This window comes from Dreissena polymorpha, chromosome 9, assembly GCF_020536995.1.
Source record: "Dreissena polymorpha isolate Duluth1 chromosome 9, UMN_Dpol_1.0, whole genome shotgun sequence".
In the NCBI taxonomy this organism is placed as follows: Eukaryota; Metazoa; Mollusca; class Bivalvia; order Myida; family Dreissenidae; genus Dreissena; species Dreissena polymorpha.
The window spans coordinates 4719428-4739383 of NC_068363.1; the positions used below are offsets into that span (position 1 = coordinate 4719428).

At 35.4% G+C, this 19956-nt stretch overlaps 1 protein-coding gene across 1 annotated transcript in view; it reads right to left on the reverse strand.

Annotated features, from left to right (window-relative positions):
• LOC127844909 (uncharacterized) overlaps nucleotides 1-19956 on the reverse strand; it is a 71494-nt gene that overhangs the window by 38200 nt on the left and 13338 nt on the right. The window contains exons 2-8 of the mRNA XM_052375455.1: nucleotides 10212-10280; nucleotides 6815-6927; nucleotides 6063-6217; nucleotides 5541-5725; nucleotides 4481-4680; nucleotides 2852-3020; nucleotides 1749-1778 (exon numbers count right to left, since the gene is read on the reverse strand). Coding sequence (XP_052231415.1) covers nucleotides 1749-1778; nucleotides 2852-3020; nucleotides 4481-4680; nucleotides 5541-5725; nucleotides 6063-6217; nucleotides 6815-6927; nucleotides 10212-10280 — 921 coding nt within the window. The remainder of the gene's footprint in view (nucleotides 1-1748; nucleotides 1779-2851; nucleotides 3021-4480; nucleotides 4681-5540; nucleotides 5726-6062; nucleotides 6218-6814; nucleotides 6928-10211; nucleotides 10281-19956) is intronic.

Consider the following 19956-nt stretch of genomic DNA (forward strand, 5'->3'; position numbering starts at 1 on the left):
CAGTGTTTGTCTAAATTGTTAATAGTAAATACGAGTTGATTACGAAATAAACAAATATAATATATTTGAATCTGTATGCACTTATATTATATTTTTTGAGAGAAAACTAAATTGGCCGCGCGATCTTGCAAGACATTGAACATTACATGAAAAATCACCTATAGCACACAGGTGCGTGATATAAACCTGATTGTTGTACGTACCCTTGAGGATTTGGACTTCGTTAACGAGTTGCTGCACCGTCATTGTTGCATTTTCTTTTAATAAAGATGAAGCGTCGATGATTGCATCAACATTTGCAGCTAATGTCAAATTTATAAAATGAGATGCATTGTTAACAAAATCCCTCAGTCTTGATTCCATATCGATTTGTTTCTTTTCCATAACTGCCAACGTTGACTTCGCTTCCGCTTTTTCATCTTCTAACTGTTTTAACGCATCTACAACTTTGGCGTTCGTTTTCAGTATTTCATTGAGAGTGGTTTCTAAAGCCAAACCGTTTCTAAGGACTCTTTCTAGTAAACGCTCTGCATAGTCGTATTTCGAGCAAACCGGACTCGAAGGTTCTCGTGCACACGTGGCGACAATCACGTGCAAAATCAGGCACAAACTCTTCTTCTGAAGGTGCATGGTTGGCGTTAACTTTGTTACTACGAACTATGCAATTTATATATGTACACGCCGGTAAGTCTGTACTTTATCAACTGGAATATTTGTAGACTTCGTGCAGGTAACGTGATGTATCACGACAGCATTGTAAACATCCATGACATGTTTTGGGCGTTTGCGTAAATTTTTTTATTTATGAAATACGTCGTTACGCAGAATTCGCTTCGTTCTACAACACAGTACCTTTTGTTCAAATATTTTTGATTTACAAGAACGCGTGTTTACTATGTTTATTTTAGGCAACACTGGCAATATATATTTGATTTGCAATGGATGAACCACACATATTGAGAAGGAATATTTTTCAAATTGTAAACAGTTTTAGTTATCTCAAAACTGCATGTGCTGTTTGAATTCTCGCATTGTGTCCTTTAATATAAAAGCTGATACAAAACAACGATTACAAATATATTATGACCAACACAATGCCCTGTGAGTAAACTAATTCATAGAATAATGTGTTTTTAAACAAATTAAAAAAACCACTATAAGAACATCTACATAAAATAAACGACATTGATCTTAATTTCGATATACGTTTATATGTAACAAAACCAGTATTTTGACTGCCCAACGTTTGAGCATTTACCGTACCGCGTAATAATAAACGAAATATATGCGGACTACAATATATTCAAACTAAATAAAACTGTAACTTCGCGTACGTAAATACTTACTGCAAGCGGCTGCTATTTCTTTAGTGAACGTTTAAAGCCAGTAAGATAAAACATGCTACGACACCCATCCGTCAAGGACAACACCTCTGCAGAGTTATCAATGTTTAACGAGTAAAGCCTTTAGCATCGATTTTTTATATTCGTTTTTTTACCTTGAGTTAAAGAGGCCTTTTCACAGATTTTGGCATGTTTTGAAGTTTGTCATGAAATGCTTTATATTGATAAATGTAAACATTATAACTTCTTATCGTATTTAGGGACCTGGGTGTTCATCGATAAATATGCTTGTAAATTTGTTAGTTACAAAACCGAATTACAATCGGCAGAAATAATCATGTGTCTATCTAATAATATTCATCACAAATACACACTTAGAGAAACACATGTATTGAGATTTCTTACCTGTTCTTGGTCGCTGTGTCCACGTGTCATCTGCATTGATAAAAAGCATTATAAATATAATGAAACACTTTTTTTTAAGTTTACGTATAAGTATTTAAAGGTAACTGTATCACTGAGCAGCACTAAACAAGTTTCTTTATGTATTGCACACATGTACGTTCAGATATCATTATAATTTGGTGATAACGCGTTTATGTACTATTGCAACTCTGATTGAAGAACAATTTCGTTCAATTATGTACAAATATTGTTTATAAAATTCCTTTCTTCTTTTCTGTTTATGATTTAGTTTGATTTGTCAAACTGTTTTCTTATTGTTTTTCCCGTCTAGAACGGCTCATTACGCACCAGTAATGTAGGTAAAGAAACAAGTTCAGGGAAAAATAATGAAAAACAACTCAAACCGGCCACAAGTTAATTCGGTCTTTAAAATGTTTAGCAGGGAAGCCATAGAGAAACCAGCCTTATCCCCATACACTTTAAAAGCATATACAAGCATATAAGCACAGTACTTGATTTTAACGATTCTAACAAACAAGGAGTGTTGTTTATCGGTTGTTGTGATTTCGTTTGTAAAACTGCCTATACATTCCTTACTACAGTGATATAGATCATATACTCAGAGTTCAACTGCCTTAACAAAATTCGCCTTTATGGTCAGAATGTTACACATTCTACTATATTTGAATCAGTAAGCATCGCGTGTTATGTCCAACGGAAACGCCTAATTTTGATTTACTTTTTTTGTGTCGAAAAAAGATACTGTTAAACGGCAACCCTTTGATGATTCGAATACGTGTTGAATTTGTGTTGAATGGACAACCCATCGACTGCACAATCATGTACTTGTCAATATATGTTACAAACTTGTACTTTGATAAATTGTTTTTTGATAGAGATAATCTTAGAATTAAAATGTCGCAAAAATCTGCATACAAATAATGATGTTTTTACACCAATTCATTTGTTATCCCAAAACAATTAAAACAAAAGAGCATGGAATGCAAAATTATATTTATAATACAGTTTTTTTCGTTTTGTTAGCTTTTAAAAGCGATTTTTCTTGAGTATATTTCAGCACTTTAAGTCACAACAGAATATACCTGATACAAAGGTGTAGGTCGCTTTAAAGCCGATGTGGTTACAGTACACGCACTTGTCCTTTCCTGCGTTAAACACGAGCACAAGAGTATTGGCGTTCGACAAGATCGTGGGACGCTTCCGTTTGCCGAAAATTGTCGCGATGTTTTTACCCGATAAATCATCATACACCTGCAACAGAACGAACGTGAACTGTGACAATATCAGCTAACTCTAGTTCGCAAGGAACATATTTAATCATAATTTTTCACAAAACGAAATTTTATTTGCGAAGAACAGGATCTAATTGGTCGCATTTGAAAGTATGCAAAACTAAGGAAAACGTGTTTTCGCAAGCCAAACTGATTACCGTTAGTTGTGCTTAACGGAAATCTCTCTTGAGGGATCTTCATTTTTTAAAACTTTTGCAACTGCAAATTTTTGGTTATCGATGATATCTAAACGCCATAAATATACGAATAGTTTGGACTTAGAGCTAAACTATTAATCTCTTTATTCTACGTCCGATTGGCAGATGCTATTTGCGTATAAATAAGAATAAAAAAATCCAATTCTCCTCATCAGGTTTTGAATGTAATTAAATTGGTGTCTTAGGTAGAGTACTTGAGGGAAATCTCAAATCACTTTGGATATATTACGCTACAATTCAGAGAATGAAATTTCTCGTTTGTTGCTTGTAAACAGACTTTGAAAGAGAAATCGACTCATTGGTGTCGATAATTATGCTGTTTTAACCTATGTGCCGATATTAAACGTTGGTTTCATATGTTTATATAGTGTTACAAATAATACCACATAATACAAAGAATGGTCAGAGTTGGTACAGCAGCCATTTATAGGGTTTCTTATCATTCTTAATACAGAATATTGCAACAATATTAATTAACAGCTAGCATGCTTGCTTAAACTGTGCTTAACTACATAACGTATTTGATTTTGTTATTAAAATGCATTCGATTTTCATTTATATTTGCATTAACCAATGGAAAGGGATTGTGGTATAAAAATAAAAATAAAGATATTTAATCAAATTTACATACATCTCGTAAGGCCATGAATGAGCATACACACAACTATTAACTTTGCTGTACTCAACAAAATGATAGCAAGATCACTGTGTCTAAAAGCATGGAACAATACACGCGCCTCAATCAAGTAATTAAACTGAATTGAATAATGACGATGTGTGAAATTTACTTTGTACACATGATCTAATGAACATGCTGGCTTTAATGAAGCCTATTGATTCCTCAATTAATAACACAATCATAATTCACGTGCTTTTAGTGTCTTTTCTCGTCAACTGTCTTTCTACCGCTGTCTTTCTACCGCTATCAGTGTTTTGATGTTGAACTTGATGGTTATTGGCAAAATGCGATCGTCCAGTAACGAGCGTCAGGATCAAATGATAATATGCTTTAACGCATATCACCATAAGAATGTGATCACATACTTCACACATTATATGAGGAAATAATGAGTATGATTTGTAAAGAATGTGACCTCATTTTCCACACTTTTGAAGAATAATATCCTTTTTAAGACACGAGAAAACTATCGGACTGCAAAGCCTTCAACGAAATTCATATGGTTAACCACCATCGCATGGCCGCATTGTAACGATGTTTTACCTGGATATGACTTTCCTCTGCCAAGTCCCAGTCGTCGAAGACGAGTTGCACGTGCCCATACGGGTCCAGATTCTGAATCATGTAAGTGAAAGTCTCGCCGTTCAGCGCGTAACCGTGCGGAAAGTTAGGGGAGGTAATCACACCATTGGAGACGCTGTAGAGTGGAGCAGTTACTGTCCCTGATATGATCTGAATTTTATCTGCAAAACAGACAGCACTAATTGTATGACAGCGAACTTATGTGACCATCACAAAATGATTAAAGGGGCTTTTTCACGTTTTGTTAAATTGACAAAAAAAAAATTTTGTCTCAGGATCGCAAATTTTCTTTGTAGTTGTGATATTTGTGAAGAAACAATAAACTGAACATTTACCATGCTCTAAAATACCCATTATATGCGTCTTCTGACGATTTAAAAACCTGAAAATTATAAAGCGTTGCAACGCGAAACGATTGAATTATTTGGAGAGTTCTGTTGTTGTATAAAAAACACATCATTGCATGAGCACGGATGGCCAAGTGGCCTTAGTGGTAGACTTTTACTCCAGGACTCCAGGGGTCAGTGGTTTGAGCCCTGTTGAGGGTTACTTTTTTATTTTTTCATAAATTTTATTCTTGCTTTTATACTGGAGCTTTTTAGGTCCAATGTTAACATTTATCAATATAAAGCATTTAATGACAAACTTCAATACATTCCAAAATCTGTGAAAAGGCCCCTTTAATGCGAACTTCGGGCAATTTTCTCCAAGAGCACGACAATTTATGAGAATGACATGAACTGATATTTCGGATTAGTTGTCAATCAAATCGTTGTAATCATTTTAGTAGCTAAAGGCGCTTGTTAAGCTTTTGCTCCACATGTTATGTCACACAACTTCGGGCTGATTATCTTCTCCGTGTTAAGAAATATTTTAATTAAAAAAAAATTTAGTGTTGTTTCCAAACTTAAGATTTGCATGTCCTGTACTTTTCAATAAAAAAAAAATCTTTATTAAATGATCATTAATTTTACATTAAATGGAAGAAGTATTAATGTGTAAGAATGTCTAAAGCACGTACCAATTACCTCGTACTCGATGAGAAAACGTTTTCCGTCTTCCGCCGTACTGTTTGACATGCAATGTTGTATCACTACACGAGACGAAATAGTTTCATAAAGGGAGGATTCTGCGTCAGAAAAGTAGTTTCGCTCAGTCGCGCTGTGGTACGGCTGGTCGGCTTCAAACATGCGGAGGTGGTCACAACTAAATTTGACGACGTCAACAGTATTTTTAAACCAATATTTTTATTAAAAGTTTTTTTTTCATGAAAATGATATATTGCTGCATGCAAATCTACTTATTGCATAATTTGAAAAAAAGAAGCACACTGGACATAGGATCACCATTATATTAATTCAATTTTATGTAGAAAACGAAGATATAACACAACACTAGTAAGATCGAATGTTCTCTTCTCTTACTTAATATAAGACACCAATAGGTAACAGTGCATAATTAACGTTACCTATAGGCAATAGTGCACGGCCAAACACGCACCACACAAAACGGATTCTCGAAATACACATTATTAAGCACGTACCCGATGAGACAGACGCTGCGAGGGCCGATTGACTGTGTCCCCGCGAGAGGGAGCGGTACCTCACACGCGGGGAACCTCACTGCGAGAAATTTGAGGCGTATTTTGCACGTGCTGCAAGCTTGTAACTCCACATTGCAGAGATGACCGTGGTACACCTGGGACAAAATGTTTACATTTTCGATAATTATTATTTAATTACTGGTTGTTAAATGTGTATTTAATTACTCTGGGTCCGATACATAATTTAATCGAGTACATACAAGTTTCCATCAGAAGCAACGTGAAAATGGCTATGTGCAAATAGCATAAAACCAGAACAGCATGCGAGTAACTCGCAGTCTGTTCAGGTTTTATGCTGTTTGCTACTCATCAATATCTAAGGGTTGGCTAAGAAAGCTTTACAACTTAAATCTAGTAAGAAAGGCCTTTACTTAAATTTAACTTTCTAAGGGACTAAACATGCGTCAACATACTTTCTAAGTGGTAAAGGGTTAATAGTGCTTCTTACCATGTTTGACACAACTGAGAAAATAAAAACATCGAATGCTGTATATTAATGATATTCTTAAACAAAAAAGTCTGATAGTCCTCTTTAAACAAAAGGTACACATATACTTATTTTATCATACCTTTTTTATACAGATTATAGCTTTCGAAATGTGTTTTTCCCCAAACTATCTGTAAAAAAGAACCGCTTGTTTCATCATTAAGCTTGTAACATTCGCTCCGTGATTTAAAAAATAAACATGTACCGTCGTTGAAAAATTAGTGGGATACCCCTCGGAGGCAATTTTCCCGAAGTCTCCCTTCTCGACCTTGATGGTGACACCTGTACCCCGCGACTCCTGGCGACACATTGTTATACCTGCAATACGTATGAATACACTGACACAAAATAGAGACGGGATACACCATTGCAAGGAAAAGAAACATGGGCATTGTATGAAGGTCTATGTTAATCAAACTTAAAGTAAATTAGAAAGCTAGCAATATATGATATGCATGTCAATTGTTGCGATTCAGTCATATGGCATTAAAATTTTATATAAAATATAATTTTAAAAGCATCTTCTGAAATGCTGTGCATGTTTCATATGTGTGAGAATGTGTGGCTTTTTGTATCGCTTAAGCCATGATGATAGTAATAAACCGTTTGGGACTTTATTTCACACACGCACACATAATAAAACGTTTCCAATAAAGTACACAGGGTGCGGGATCACTTGACTTTGTGGGATTCCCAGTTTTAACTTTAATGGATGTAAACACAACGGTAAGTGGTGCTTTATTTCAAATAACTTTTTGAGTCAATTTTTCTTAAGAATATCAACTTGGGCGCAAAATAATAAAAAATATGCAGTCATGGCAATGTGAAATACATCAGAATTGCTTTATTTACTAAGCATGTGTTCTTGCACAAAAATTCGATATATACAGAATTCATTTAAACGGTTATGCAGCACGCAACGTCAAATTTTGCCATCGATTTCAGACGTATTCTAGAATGTATTCTTAAATCTTCAGATATCGGCACAAACTGAAAGAAAAAACTGTTTTGTATGACCTTAAATGTGATTTCTGCACATGGATTTCAATAACTTGAGATATTTGCAAAAATAAAGTTCTAAACGGTGTGTGTATATTCTTACAAGCCCGTGTGTAAACTCATGAAAACCCCGTTGAATCTGCACCCTGGTACAGTAACAGACAGACATAATCGAAATGCTTTTTCATTTGTGACGTCAAATGTGAAGACCAAGGCGATTCATGATAGATAGTGTTAATGTTGATATTGTTTGCATGTTAATGTTGATATTGTTTGCAAATGTTTTTATTATCAAAAAGTATAAAACACTCATCAAATATGCAAGATGCTACATCGTGTCACACATTTCACATAAAAGACTAATGTTTTTGAAGAAAAACATATAATTATAATAATAACGCAAAATTAACAATTCAGCACACTCAAGTTTTGTTATACACCACTTAGCAGCCGGCACCAAAGAACAATTTGAGACCAATGATTCTGTTATTTAGCTTATGAAATGCTCCCCATGTGTCTATCAAGATTACAAGAAGTTCTTTGATTGCGAGCTAGACCGTGGGCCTTACCCACTTCAACTGTGGCAGCATTAAATGAACATTTAATTGACTCGCGGAAAGCATTTGACAAATGAGCACACATACACAGCAATGCTGTTTAATGTCTATCAAAGAACTATGAATGGGGCTGGTAACTGTAGACGGCTTCAATCAACGTAGTCATTATGGCAACAGTTCGAATTGCAAATACGTAGACAGGTGTGTCATTACAGGTACATAATGACTTTCTTCATCATATATTTGTATTTCATCTGGGAGATCCAAATATTAAGAACTTATTTTTTATTTATTTATTAAGTAATATAACAGGCACAACTTTAAAGATGTGAGTTTTTAGACGTTTTGCCATCAAGTAACTTATTCAAGTACATTAAATTCAATGATACTACGTATAATAACAAACCAACAAACCGAACTTAGTATTTAAAATGCAAGAACATATGACCACTATACATTGTACTTATCCCATTTAAATACCGGTAACAAATAATTGTATAATTATACAAAAATATTCAATTGTTATTTGTCATCACAATTATACAATTAATTTCTTAAAACACCATACCATTTTTTTTTTAATTTTGACTGTGGGCATTTCCGAGAACCAGTACAAACACACAAAGCTGTTATCTCGTGTGTTTGTTTTAACTAATGAATTAGAAGACGATCATACAGGACAAGAAAGTGTTTACGAATTAACGCACTTTTTTCTAGTTGTCGTTCAATATTTTTTGCAGACAGATGTTTAATATGATGTGTGTGTGAATACTTTTCATTTCATGGCTTGTGAAGTGAATACTGTTTTCAAGCGTAGACGTTAATAGAGATAAATTGACAGTTTAATGGACTTTTATGCATGCTAAATATTTTTACGAACTTCCCTTGAGCCAGATGTGCACATGTATACGCTTGGTGTGTTTGCTTATTCAACATGCATTGGGCATTTTATACGAGTGGTTATTTATTATGAGAGCTTGTTGCCGTAATTAAGTTCCGAAGCGCAATTACCCTCAGCTTTATTATGTATATTTATAATTTTTATAAAAATCCCGCCAACTGTCTGGGACGTAGTAAGACATGTTGATAAATTTGATCGCTAACAGACTAATGGATTAGATCTGCTTCAAACCTGCTACCGATTTTCTTGTAATTGACATATCCGACAAACGGATAAGTCATAGAGCCGTGTTGTGGAAAGTCATAGAGCCGTGTTGTGGGAAAAACTGGGATTGATGCAAATTCTTCTAATTGTATGTCTTGTAAGTAAACTATTAATATAAGATGTACAGTTGCAATATTAGTTGCAATTATTTATTCCCTTCATAACTTACCATGTTAATCAGTTCATAACACAATCGTCCAACCTCTTTCTTCTACCATTACTTATAAATTGTATAATGCATATATAATGGAGGCTATGAGCGCGATAAGCTTAATTGCTGAATAAATGTTTTTGTTGTTGTTGTTGTTGTTGCAAAGTGTCGTCCGTTATAAGCAGACGGGGTATTCGTTAATAATTATGCTAAAATGCAAATATAAAATGCGATTACACTATTAAATCGCATAATGGCGAAGTCAATGACAAAAATAACGAGAACGAAAACGAGGCATGGGCTATGAAAATCTCCAAGCTATGCGTTAAGTATAAGTACCGCAGATCCACGCTTGCCTTTGAGCGTTGAAAGGATGAAATACGTTCACGATTGCGTTTAAGGGTATTGATAAAATGTAATCAACATTTTCACTGCGAGTGATATACATGCAGCAATAAGAAGCTGAACTTAACACGTAATTTCCGGTAAAGATTCTATAAATATTTTGATGAACCAATAAATATTCCAAAATTTGTATATAATCTTGCGTTTCTATATTCGGTCGTTACGTGAGTTTGAATCGTATTCTGTCTAAACGTACGTGTCGGATGAAACTTGAAATGTAGTAAGTAAATTGCATAATTGTGATTGTATCTAATTAAGATTTATTAGAATATGAGTGTATCTAATTAAGATTTATTAGAATATTTCAACACGTGCAATTGCTCACCATGATCGATCCCATTCTGCAGGGCAGTGATACATGCCACCAGGAGGCTGATAAACAAGGGGCCCGCTTCTGCAAATAGGAAAGAAAGCAAGCATACAGTTTTGTTGCACCAGACTGTCTAAAAGCAATGGCCTGCTTCGTCTTAAACACACCAGTATATTGACAGCAGTTCTGCACAAGTAAGGAAAACAAAAAAACAAACACATAGTCTTCCTGAAGTAGATTTTTTTATAGTGATGAACACGCATCTGTAAACAAGAGGGCCTGAAAGGCCTAAAGTCGCTCACCTGAGATAACAAGATATTATTGGGACAAATCTTCTGACAAAGTCCAGGAAGATCGGAAAATAAATGTGGCCTCTAGAGTGTAAACAAGGTTTTACTATAGCCATATTAGGAAAAATGCCCTGCTCCCTGGCAGCCATGTTTTTCAACTAACCGGCATCATTTTTGAACTCTTTCAATATATTATTGGGATGAATCTTCTGACCAAGTTTCATGAAGATCGGACAGTAAATGTGGCCTGTAGAGTTTTAACAAGATTTTACTATAGCCATATAAGGAAAAATGCCCCGCCCCTTGGAAGCCATGTTTTTCAAGCAGACATTATTATTTTCACCTCATCCAAGGTATCATTGAGACTTATCTTCTGACCAAATTTCATGAAGATTGGACAATAAATGTGGCCTCTAGAGTCTTAACAAGTTTTTACTAAAGCCATATATAGCTTTATAAGTAAAAATGCCCCGTTTACTAAAGCCATATATAGCTTAAGCCTTTATAAGTAAAAATGCCCCGCCCGTGGTGGCCATGTTTTTCAACTAACCGGCATCATTTTTGAACTCGTCCAATATGTTATTGGGATGAATTGTCTGACGGAGTTTCATGAAGATCGGACTATAAATGTGGCCTCTAGAGTGTTAACAAGATTTTACTATAGCCATATTAGGAAAAATGCCCCGCCCCTTGGCAGCCATGTTTTTCAAGCAAACGTAACCATTTTCGAACTCATCCATGATATCATTGGGGCAAATCTCCTGACCATATTTCATGAAGATCGGAAAATAAATGTGGCCTCTAGAGTGTTAACAAGGTTTTACTATAGCCATATAAGGAAAAATGCCCCGCCCCCTGGCAGGCCATGTTTTTCAAACAAAGAGCATCGTTTCTGAACTCGTCCAAGATATTATTGGGATGAATCTTCTGACCAAGTTTCATGAAGATTGGAAATAAATGTGGGCCTCTAGAGTGTTAACAAGATTTTACTATTGCCATATATAGCCATATAAGGAAAAATGTCCCGCCCCTTGGAAGCCATATTTTTCAAGCAAAACCATTTTCAAACTCATCCATGATATCATTGGGGCAAATCTTCTGACCAAGTTTCATGAAAATCGGAAAATAAATGTGGCCTCTAGAGTGTCAACAAGGTTTTACTATAGCCATATAAGGAAAAATGCCCCGCTCCCTGGCGGCCATGTTTTTCAACCAACAGGCATCATTTTCGAACTCGTCCAAGATATTATTAGGATGAATCTTCTGACCAAGTTTCATGAAGATTGGGCAATAAATGTGGCCTCTAGATTGTTAACAAGATTCTAACTATAGCCATATATAGCCAAATTAGGAACAAGGGACAAAATTGTCACAAAACCAGGTTTTTAATTTGAAAAAAAAAGAGTCTGACAAAGGGAGACAACTCAAAATTTGCATTGTTACCCCCTTGTGTAAGATTTAATCTATTTTTACTTGTGGCGACCTTAATTTCAATTTGAAAAAAAGTCTGATAAAGGGAGACCAACTCAACAATGTGCATTGTTACTGATTGTACAAAGTTATCCCCTTGTTCAAAATCAATCTATTTTTAGTCGTGGCGACCTTGACCTTACATATATTGGCGTAATTATGTCGCGCGACACACCGTTCAATGATGGTGAACAAATGTGCCAAATGATTTTAAAATCTCACAACGAATGACAACGTTATGGCACGGACAAGCTCATTTATGGCCATTATTGACCTATGAACTCAAAGTGTGACATTAACCTTGGAGATATCGACGTAATTCTTTCGCGCGACATCACCGTCTAATCATGGTGAACAAATGTGCCACATGATTTTAATATCTCACTATGAACGACAAAGTTACGACCCGGACAAGCTTGTTCCGCCCGCCCGCCAGCCCACCAGATTGCCCGCCCGCCGACATTCGCCAATCTAATAACCAGTTTTTCCTTCGGAAAACCTGGTTAAAAATGCCCCGCCCCTTGGCAGCCATGTTTTTCAAGCATAGGTTACCATTTCTGAACTCATCCAATATATCATTGGGACAAATCTTCTGAGCAAGTTTCATGAAGATCGGGAAATAAATGAGTGCCTCTAGAATGTTAACAAGGTTTTACTATAGCCATATAAGGATAAATTACCCGCCCCCTGGCGGCCATGTTTTCAACCAACTGGCATCATTTTCGAACTCGTTCAAGATGTTATTGGGGGTGAATCTTCTGACCAAGTTTCATGAAGATCAGACAATAAATGTTGCCTGTAGAGTGTTAACAAGATTTTACTATAGCCATATATAGCCATATAAGGAAAAATGCCCCGCCCCTTTGCAGCCATTTTTTTCAAGCAAATATACCCATTTTCGAACTCATCCAAGATATTATTGAGACCAACCTTCTGCCTAAATTTCATGAAGATTAGACAATAAATGTGGCCTCTACAGAGTTAATAAGGCAAATGTTGACGCCGCACAACGCACAACGGACAACGTACGACGCACGACGGACGACGGACAAAGGCGATCACAAAAGCTCACCATGAGCACTTTGTGCTCAGGTGAGCTAAAAAAACACAAGAAGGAACACAAGCATACAGTTTTGTTGTGCTAAAGCTTAAAAGTATGGACTACCGCCTAAGCAAAAAAAAGCACAAACAAACAAACAAACACGTACACTTTTGTTGCACACAAATGTTGACAAACAATCACTCGCTTTGCTTCAGCAAAACAATGCATAGGGATATAAAGCATATACGTTTGTTGCGTCAGTATGACAAAACAACAGGTTCGCCCATGCATGGTAGCCGGGAGGAGCCTTTCATTCGTCAAGACCTATATGCGAACTAAAACTTCTTATTTAAAATAAACTATCATTATATGCATGTTTAATTTTGATATTGACGATATTGTTGTGATCAGGTTTTGGTCAATTATTCTTGCAGTTATGCAAAGCAGCAAAGAAAACCCGCTGTCAGATATTCCGTAGAAAGCATCCCCGGTGAGAAGTGATTTGAACCATTTGAAGTATTTTTCAAAGTGTTTTGACATACCTCGGCATTCACATTATTTAAAAAATAAAGTTTAGAATGATGCAAATTCGAGCAACAAAATGGTATTAAAATACACAGACTTAACTTTCCATATGCAATATTTGAACACGTGTTGGTTAGTGCAATCTTCAAATTATTTACGTTTATTTACATTTAACACTCTTGTGCAAAACTGTTAAATGATGTTAGCTATGCTTGTGATGCATAATTATGCAAGCACCTATCACATTCATAATTAAAATTACTGGGCATATCACGTACATAAACGTTTATAGGATGTATGCACATAACACTTGAAACGTGTATTCAATGATTTATGAAACGTATGCGCTTTTCAGCGTAGGTTCGAACCCAAAACGTGCTAATTGTTCATGCGTTCAATGAATGGTAAGTCACTTCTAGAATACAATCCTCGATACCCCAGTGAGGTTCCAACGGCATTATTGTTTGGCAAGAAAATATTAATAAAACATGAGGGACACTGTTGTAAAATTTACTAAGATAAGTGTGACTTTCTTGCACTTCAGTATATCATAGTATGATACCGCGCATCAAAATGTAACGATATCTCGCATTAAAATGTCATATGATAAGCAGTTTGGCTTCTTCTTTATTTTCAACCGCTTAATCGAATGTCATATCTTATTTGCTAACTGATTTCTTCTTTCCAGAGGTGATATGACGTGACGATCCGGGTTGTAAGATCAGAGTTTTGATAGTTTTGCAAACAGTTTAAACGATCGCGAGATGTTTTAGATTTCAGTCGAAGCCCACAATCCGTTCCGCCTAGTCCTTTCAATTAACTTTCGCTGTTAATTCCATTGTAATTCTCCCCCGGGACTCCTTAATGACCAAAGCACATGGCGGATAGGCTCCAAGTCGGTATAGAATGTTTTACATGCACTCTTTTACACGTAAAACACGAGCCGAACAATGATTAACATGTAAATAAAGACGCCTGTCCATTTTCCGTAATTTACCACGAGAAATGTGTTCGTACGGTAGAATAATTGTTTGCATCATTTTCCTTGGCAAATTGCATTTTTATTCACCGCGTGATATATGTGGCTCATGCGCACTTGACAAGTTGAGGAAACAAAACGGGCGTAGATGTAAACGGTGCTTCAGTTTCTGTTGAAAGAAGTTTTTAGTCAATAAATCATGTGTCAGAATCTCCGATTTTCAGCTATTTTATCATTCCCATCGTGGACAAGAGTAATCAGCAAATCATTTAAGAAACCTACTTAGTGGAAAAAGGCAGTGGCAAACTGTTTTTGCTAGCCGCGAAGTGAGATCAACATTGGAAACTGTTATCCATCACTGAAATTTAGCACTATCCATTATAATATGTGTCTTGTTCTGAGAAAACCGGGCAAAATGCATGTGCTTAAATCGTCGTCTCAGATTAGTCTGTGCAGTCCAGGCTAATCAGGGACGACACTTTCCGCTTTAATGGTATTTTTCGTTTAAAGGGAAATTCCTTTTTTACCGAAAATCAAGTTTATGCGGAAAGTGTCGTCCCTGATTGGCCTGTGCGGACTGCACAGGCTAATCTCGGACGACACTATACGCACATGCATTATGCCCAGTTTTCTCAGAACAAGACACATATAGTTCGATTCAAGTAATTACTATATTGTTGCAAGCACGAACAGAAGAGTCGCCCATAAAATAAATTTAAGTATTTTAGTAGGGTAAAGCGGATCAGTAAATGGTTGGGTAAAAACATTATTAGACTTAAATAACACGTATTAATAAGTATTTGTAAATATCCATTATTGAATTTCTAGTATATACAGGATACTTCGGTGCATGTTTGCGCGATATGCACATTGTCTGCATGGAACTCGAACTTACACAATTATTGATGTGCAACTTGCATTACTTGAGACCGCACATATGTTTTGAATTCTCAGCAGTTAACCAGGTATTTCATTTGCACGAGCGTCCCCCGCCCTCTTCACATCCGCCTCCCGGGGCCTCTCTGATACCCATACACCTTTTAAGTCAGACAGCATAAACGCTCTTGTCGACCATAATCCCGCGGAAAAGATTATGAAATTAGTTAAGTACCGATGAACGACCTGAACACCTTATTGTCTTTTCTTATGTTCGAGTCATATGCGTTTAAGAGCTTTAATAGCTGCTGTTAGACAGTGCTCGTTTCGCATGTGTGATAAATAATGATGCACGCTGCAAGAGATGCATTTAGTTCGTGTCAAATGCTGTGCAAATTAAGTAAGAGAAATGGAAAATGGTTTGACATATGCGAGAACTGATTTTATTAATATTCGCTATACTAGTACTGTGTGTAGAGTCATTGATACAAAAGTGTCGACATTCTATAAACATGTCTTATTATTTTATCTGTACTTATGGATTGTTATATTTATATTTATATTACTCAATGAAACTAATTTATCATAATGCCTAACAATGATATTAAATGCTTGAAGCGATTTATGGGTCCACTAGTGTTAAGAACACAAGTACGCTATTAAAAAGGTTTAAACCGTCAGCTAAATCCGAAATTAATAAGAAATAACTGGAATGGTGTAATTTGATCTTGAGTTTTATCCTGTGTGATTTACTTCTTTAAAGATGAATTATTTTATTTTTTTACAGCTATATTTCCCAATTACTGCGCATTAACTGGGCTTTGCGCATGCGCCATACCCCGCAGCGCGAGATGTTCCGCACGTGCCTTTCGTTGCCATTACATGTGAAGTGTTGTTCAATGTATCAACTCATTTACAGTAGTGTTGTACATTTTTATAAACGAATCGTCTTGCTTAAACTATTAAGAGTCTAATCATGTACGGCGAAGTATAATCGTGAAGTTAAAGAGCAATAATTCAGACATTTTGTATCAGCCATGGAGTGAGCGAGAGACATAAAACTCAAGCTCTCATCCCGTGATAAACGACATTTGAGCAAAAACTAGCATGAGGTAATTTCAAAAAGTAAAAGCAATTAAGGATTCTAGACGCATGGATCTATTATATATTGTATTCAGTGGACGATTGCCCCATGTGGAACAAATAGAAATTACTGGATAGATATTTTCACTGAGTAAAACGTGGCATCGGATATAATATCCGATTAATTATCAAACAACAATGAACATTTCAAGAAAAAAAACTTCAATAAGCGTCAGTAAATCGCCTTTATAAAATACGAGCTAAACATGTGTAACATGTTTGTTTTTATAAATCTGCAAACTCGAATTGTTCATTTTTGCTAATTTTCTTTTAAACCCATATACGTCACCATTTTAAAAGTAATGATTATCTATAATCGCCACGACGCTGCATACAGCTGGAATGAATATGTTGTATGACGTTTGACGTGTAAAATGATGTTGTGATCACTTTCCCTATATATTTGTATAAAATGTGTTTGCTGTGGTTTTTTTTGCTAAACGTGTAAAAAAATATATAACTTATTTGTATCAACTTGTTTGTATTGGTAAATCTGATTCTATTTTACCAAAAATGACGACTGTATATAAGTGATTCCGAGTAATAACAACTAACTTTAAACACGGACTGATATAAACCCTGTTGAATTGATATACAACATAATATCAGACCCATTTATCGGGCAGATATCTATGTAGTGTAATGATACATATTAACACATTTATGCCTAGTGTCTAGAAAATAAAGCCTTGGCAAAAAAGTAGACCCAGATGGGACGCCGCATGATGTGGCGTCTCATCTGGGTCTGCGCATTTGCTTAAAGGAATTTCTGTAAGAAATATTCTAAATATAGAAATAAATATAATTGACATCCCTAATTCCCTAAAAGTATTCCAATTTAGAAAGATGGGAGAGTCCACTAGGCATAAATGGATTAAATAACAGGTTACTGCCCTACCATTGCGTAATTTAATTATAAGGCGAGGCTTAGACTAAAAGAACGACCGATATAATATTTTAAGAATGTACATTTATCGTTCTATGCAAGCATTATAATCAAAATTCGAATCAACAAAAAAGGCAGACAACACTGAAGCAATTCACAATTAAACCGTTTGACGTGTTCACGTTAACAGGCTGCTTTCAGAAATCACATCATGATAGTAAACAATATTCTTATAAGTAGTTTTCAATATCCCATACACGAGCTAATTAATAGAAGCAGAACCCAGTTTACCAAGAACATAACGATTTAATTCGACACCCCAGTTATTAATTAATATAACATTTTAGACATTTGAACGTGTGTCCTTCATTAAACGTGTAAGAAGCGGAGAGTTCGCTATTTCGAATGATCACCCTTGTGACACTTGCGAAAGACGAAACGGAAAAACATGTTAAACAGAGCCCAAAATGGAGCTTACGCTACCTTTGGTTTGAGCGATCAGATCACTTTCGTTTGTATACAAGTGCTTTTAGACAGATATATGGCTGTTTTGAGATAAACTATATTAAATCTTGGCAGGAATTTATTTTAGAACTGAAGAGACGCTACATTAGCTGTGAGATTCACAGCAAACGGCATCGCTTACTCTGCTGCACTTATCCAGGGTCATCAATCATTTATACGGCGAATGAATGGCTTAAAACAGTTTACTCGAACCTGCAGTTTTGAGGATCATATTAACCGTTTATTTTTCTTTACGTGAATTGGTATTCGAGAGGATTTCATCGTGAGATTGTATTGAGGGATATTTGTTATACATGCATTACACGACGGAAAAAACGACAACAACAACAAAAACCAACCCGGTCGTTGCATTATTGTTGTTGCATTTATGCGCTTGCCTTTTGAACCAATTACGTGTTTGACAATGAACCAAAGTAGTTTGTATTTTCCGGATATCGGAAGCAGATAAGATCAACTGAAAAGCTCAGTGGTATACGGGATTCATTTTGTGTGTACACCACTAAACCAAAAAAAAATCATTAATACAATTATATATTTTTGACAGGTGGGTGTCATCCAAAAATAATGATGAGGCATAAATTGTGAAAAATGGCCACTTTATAAGATAAGGATTCCATTAACTTTGATTTTCTCGGATGGGTGAAATTCATCACAGATAAAACGCGGTCAAGACGCTTCCTTTTCACAACACGTGGTATGGTGTGCCACGTGGGTCAGCTTGTTTGGCAGTGTGGTTGCTTACTATGTGTGCCAAAAGTAAAATAGTGTAAGCAATAGTTTAACGGTGCATTGAGCTGTCAATTTTGTTCTACATTCGCGCCTGACTTTGTAAATACGCTTTTTTTCAAAATGTACACGTTCACAAAAAAATAAACACATTAATGATTTCAGAATGCAAACATACATAATTATATGCATGTTCTTATATTGACGGTTCAATCGTCAAACCGACCATTTTATTTCCTTCCATCTATGTAATGTGGTATTTTACTAAGAAGCAATAAGCGGATTAATATAATGTGAATTTGATCTTCGTGTTAAGCGTCTTTATGTGATCTTTTGGTACAATTGTTGCACCATACTTACGGTGGTGCTAGATGGACTGAACGGCCCCAAGGTCACCCTGTGCACGAGAATCTTGATGTATGGAGGCTATTTTGGACACCGACAGACGCCGGAGTCTGGTAAATGGACAGCATTAGATCTTATCGAAGTCTTAACTCCGCGAGAACAAACAAATAAATAATAAGATAAGGTCCCGGCAAGGTGGAGTTATACATATATATTGTCCAGATGAATATCTAAGCTATGATGGACGTGATAAGAACGAGATAGAGATTTTACACGTGATTTTGAAATTCAAGAAAATATTTCATGCAATTTCCGGTTCAACTCGTTGTTATTTAAAAAATGCTGTCGATGATTTTTCCGCATTATCAAAATAATAATACGATACTATTTGATAATACCAGCACTACATTTCTTAATTTAAACAAATTCATGACATAGTATGTAAAATATAACGGTACACACACACACATTTTTTTTTCATTTTACCAAAACTGTTAAATTATGGGTTAGAGTCTTTAGAAAGATCAAAATGGCAATAACTTTACATGTATACAATAACAAATGAACACCCACAAAAACTACAACAACACAGAGTAAAATATGCATATTGTTATTGAAAATACAATATAATATATTATCTAATTATATATAATAAAGTATAAAATATAATATATCATACATAATATAAAATATCAAATATAATATGAAACACATAAAATAATTAAAATATATTTAACTAATATTTCAATATAATGCAATATGTGTGTTTGGGTATTACGGACGTTTCTATGGTATTTACAGATGTTGAATGTGTGAAGTGTAGATATTGGAAAAAATTCACTGAGCAATCCTCAACTCAAGTAAAAAATCTTCTTTAGAAGCTTTAATATTATAATATATAAAATACCATTGGCACTGTTAGCCTTGATCTTTGATTGATCCCAGAAATACAT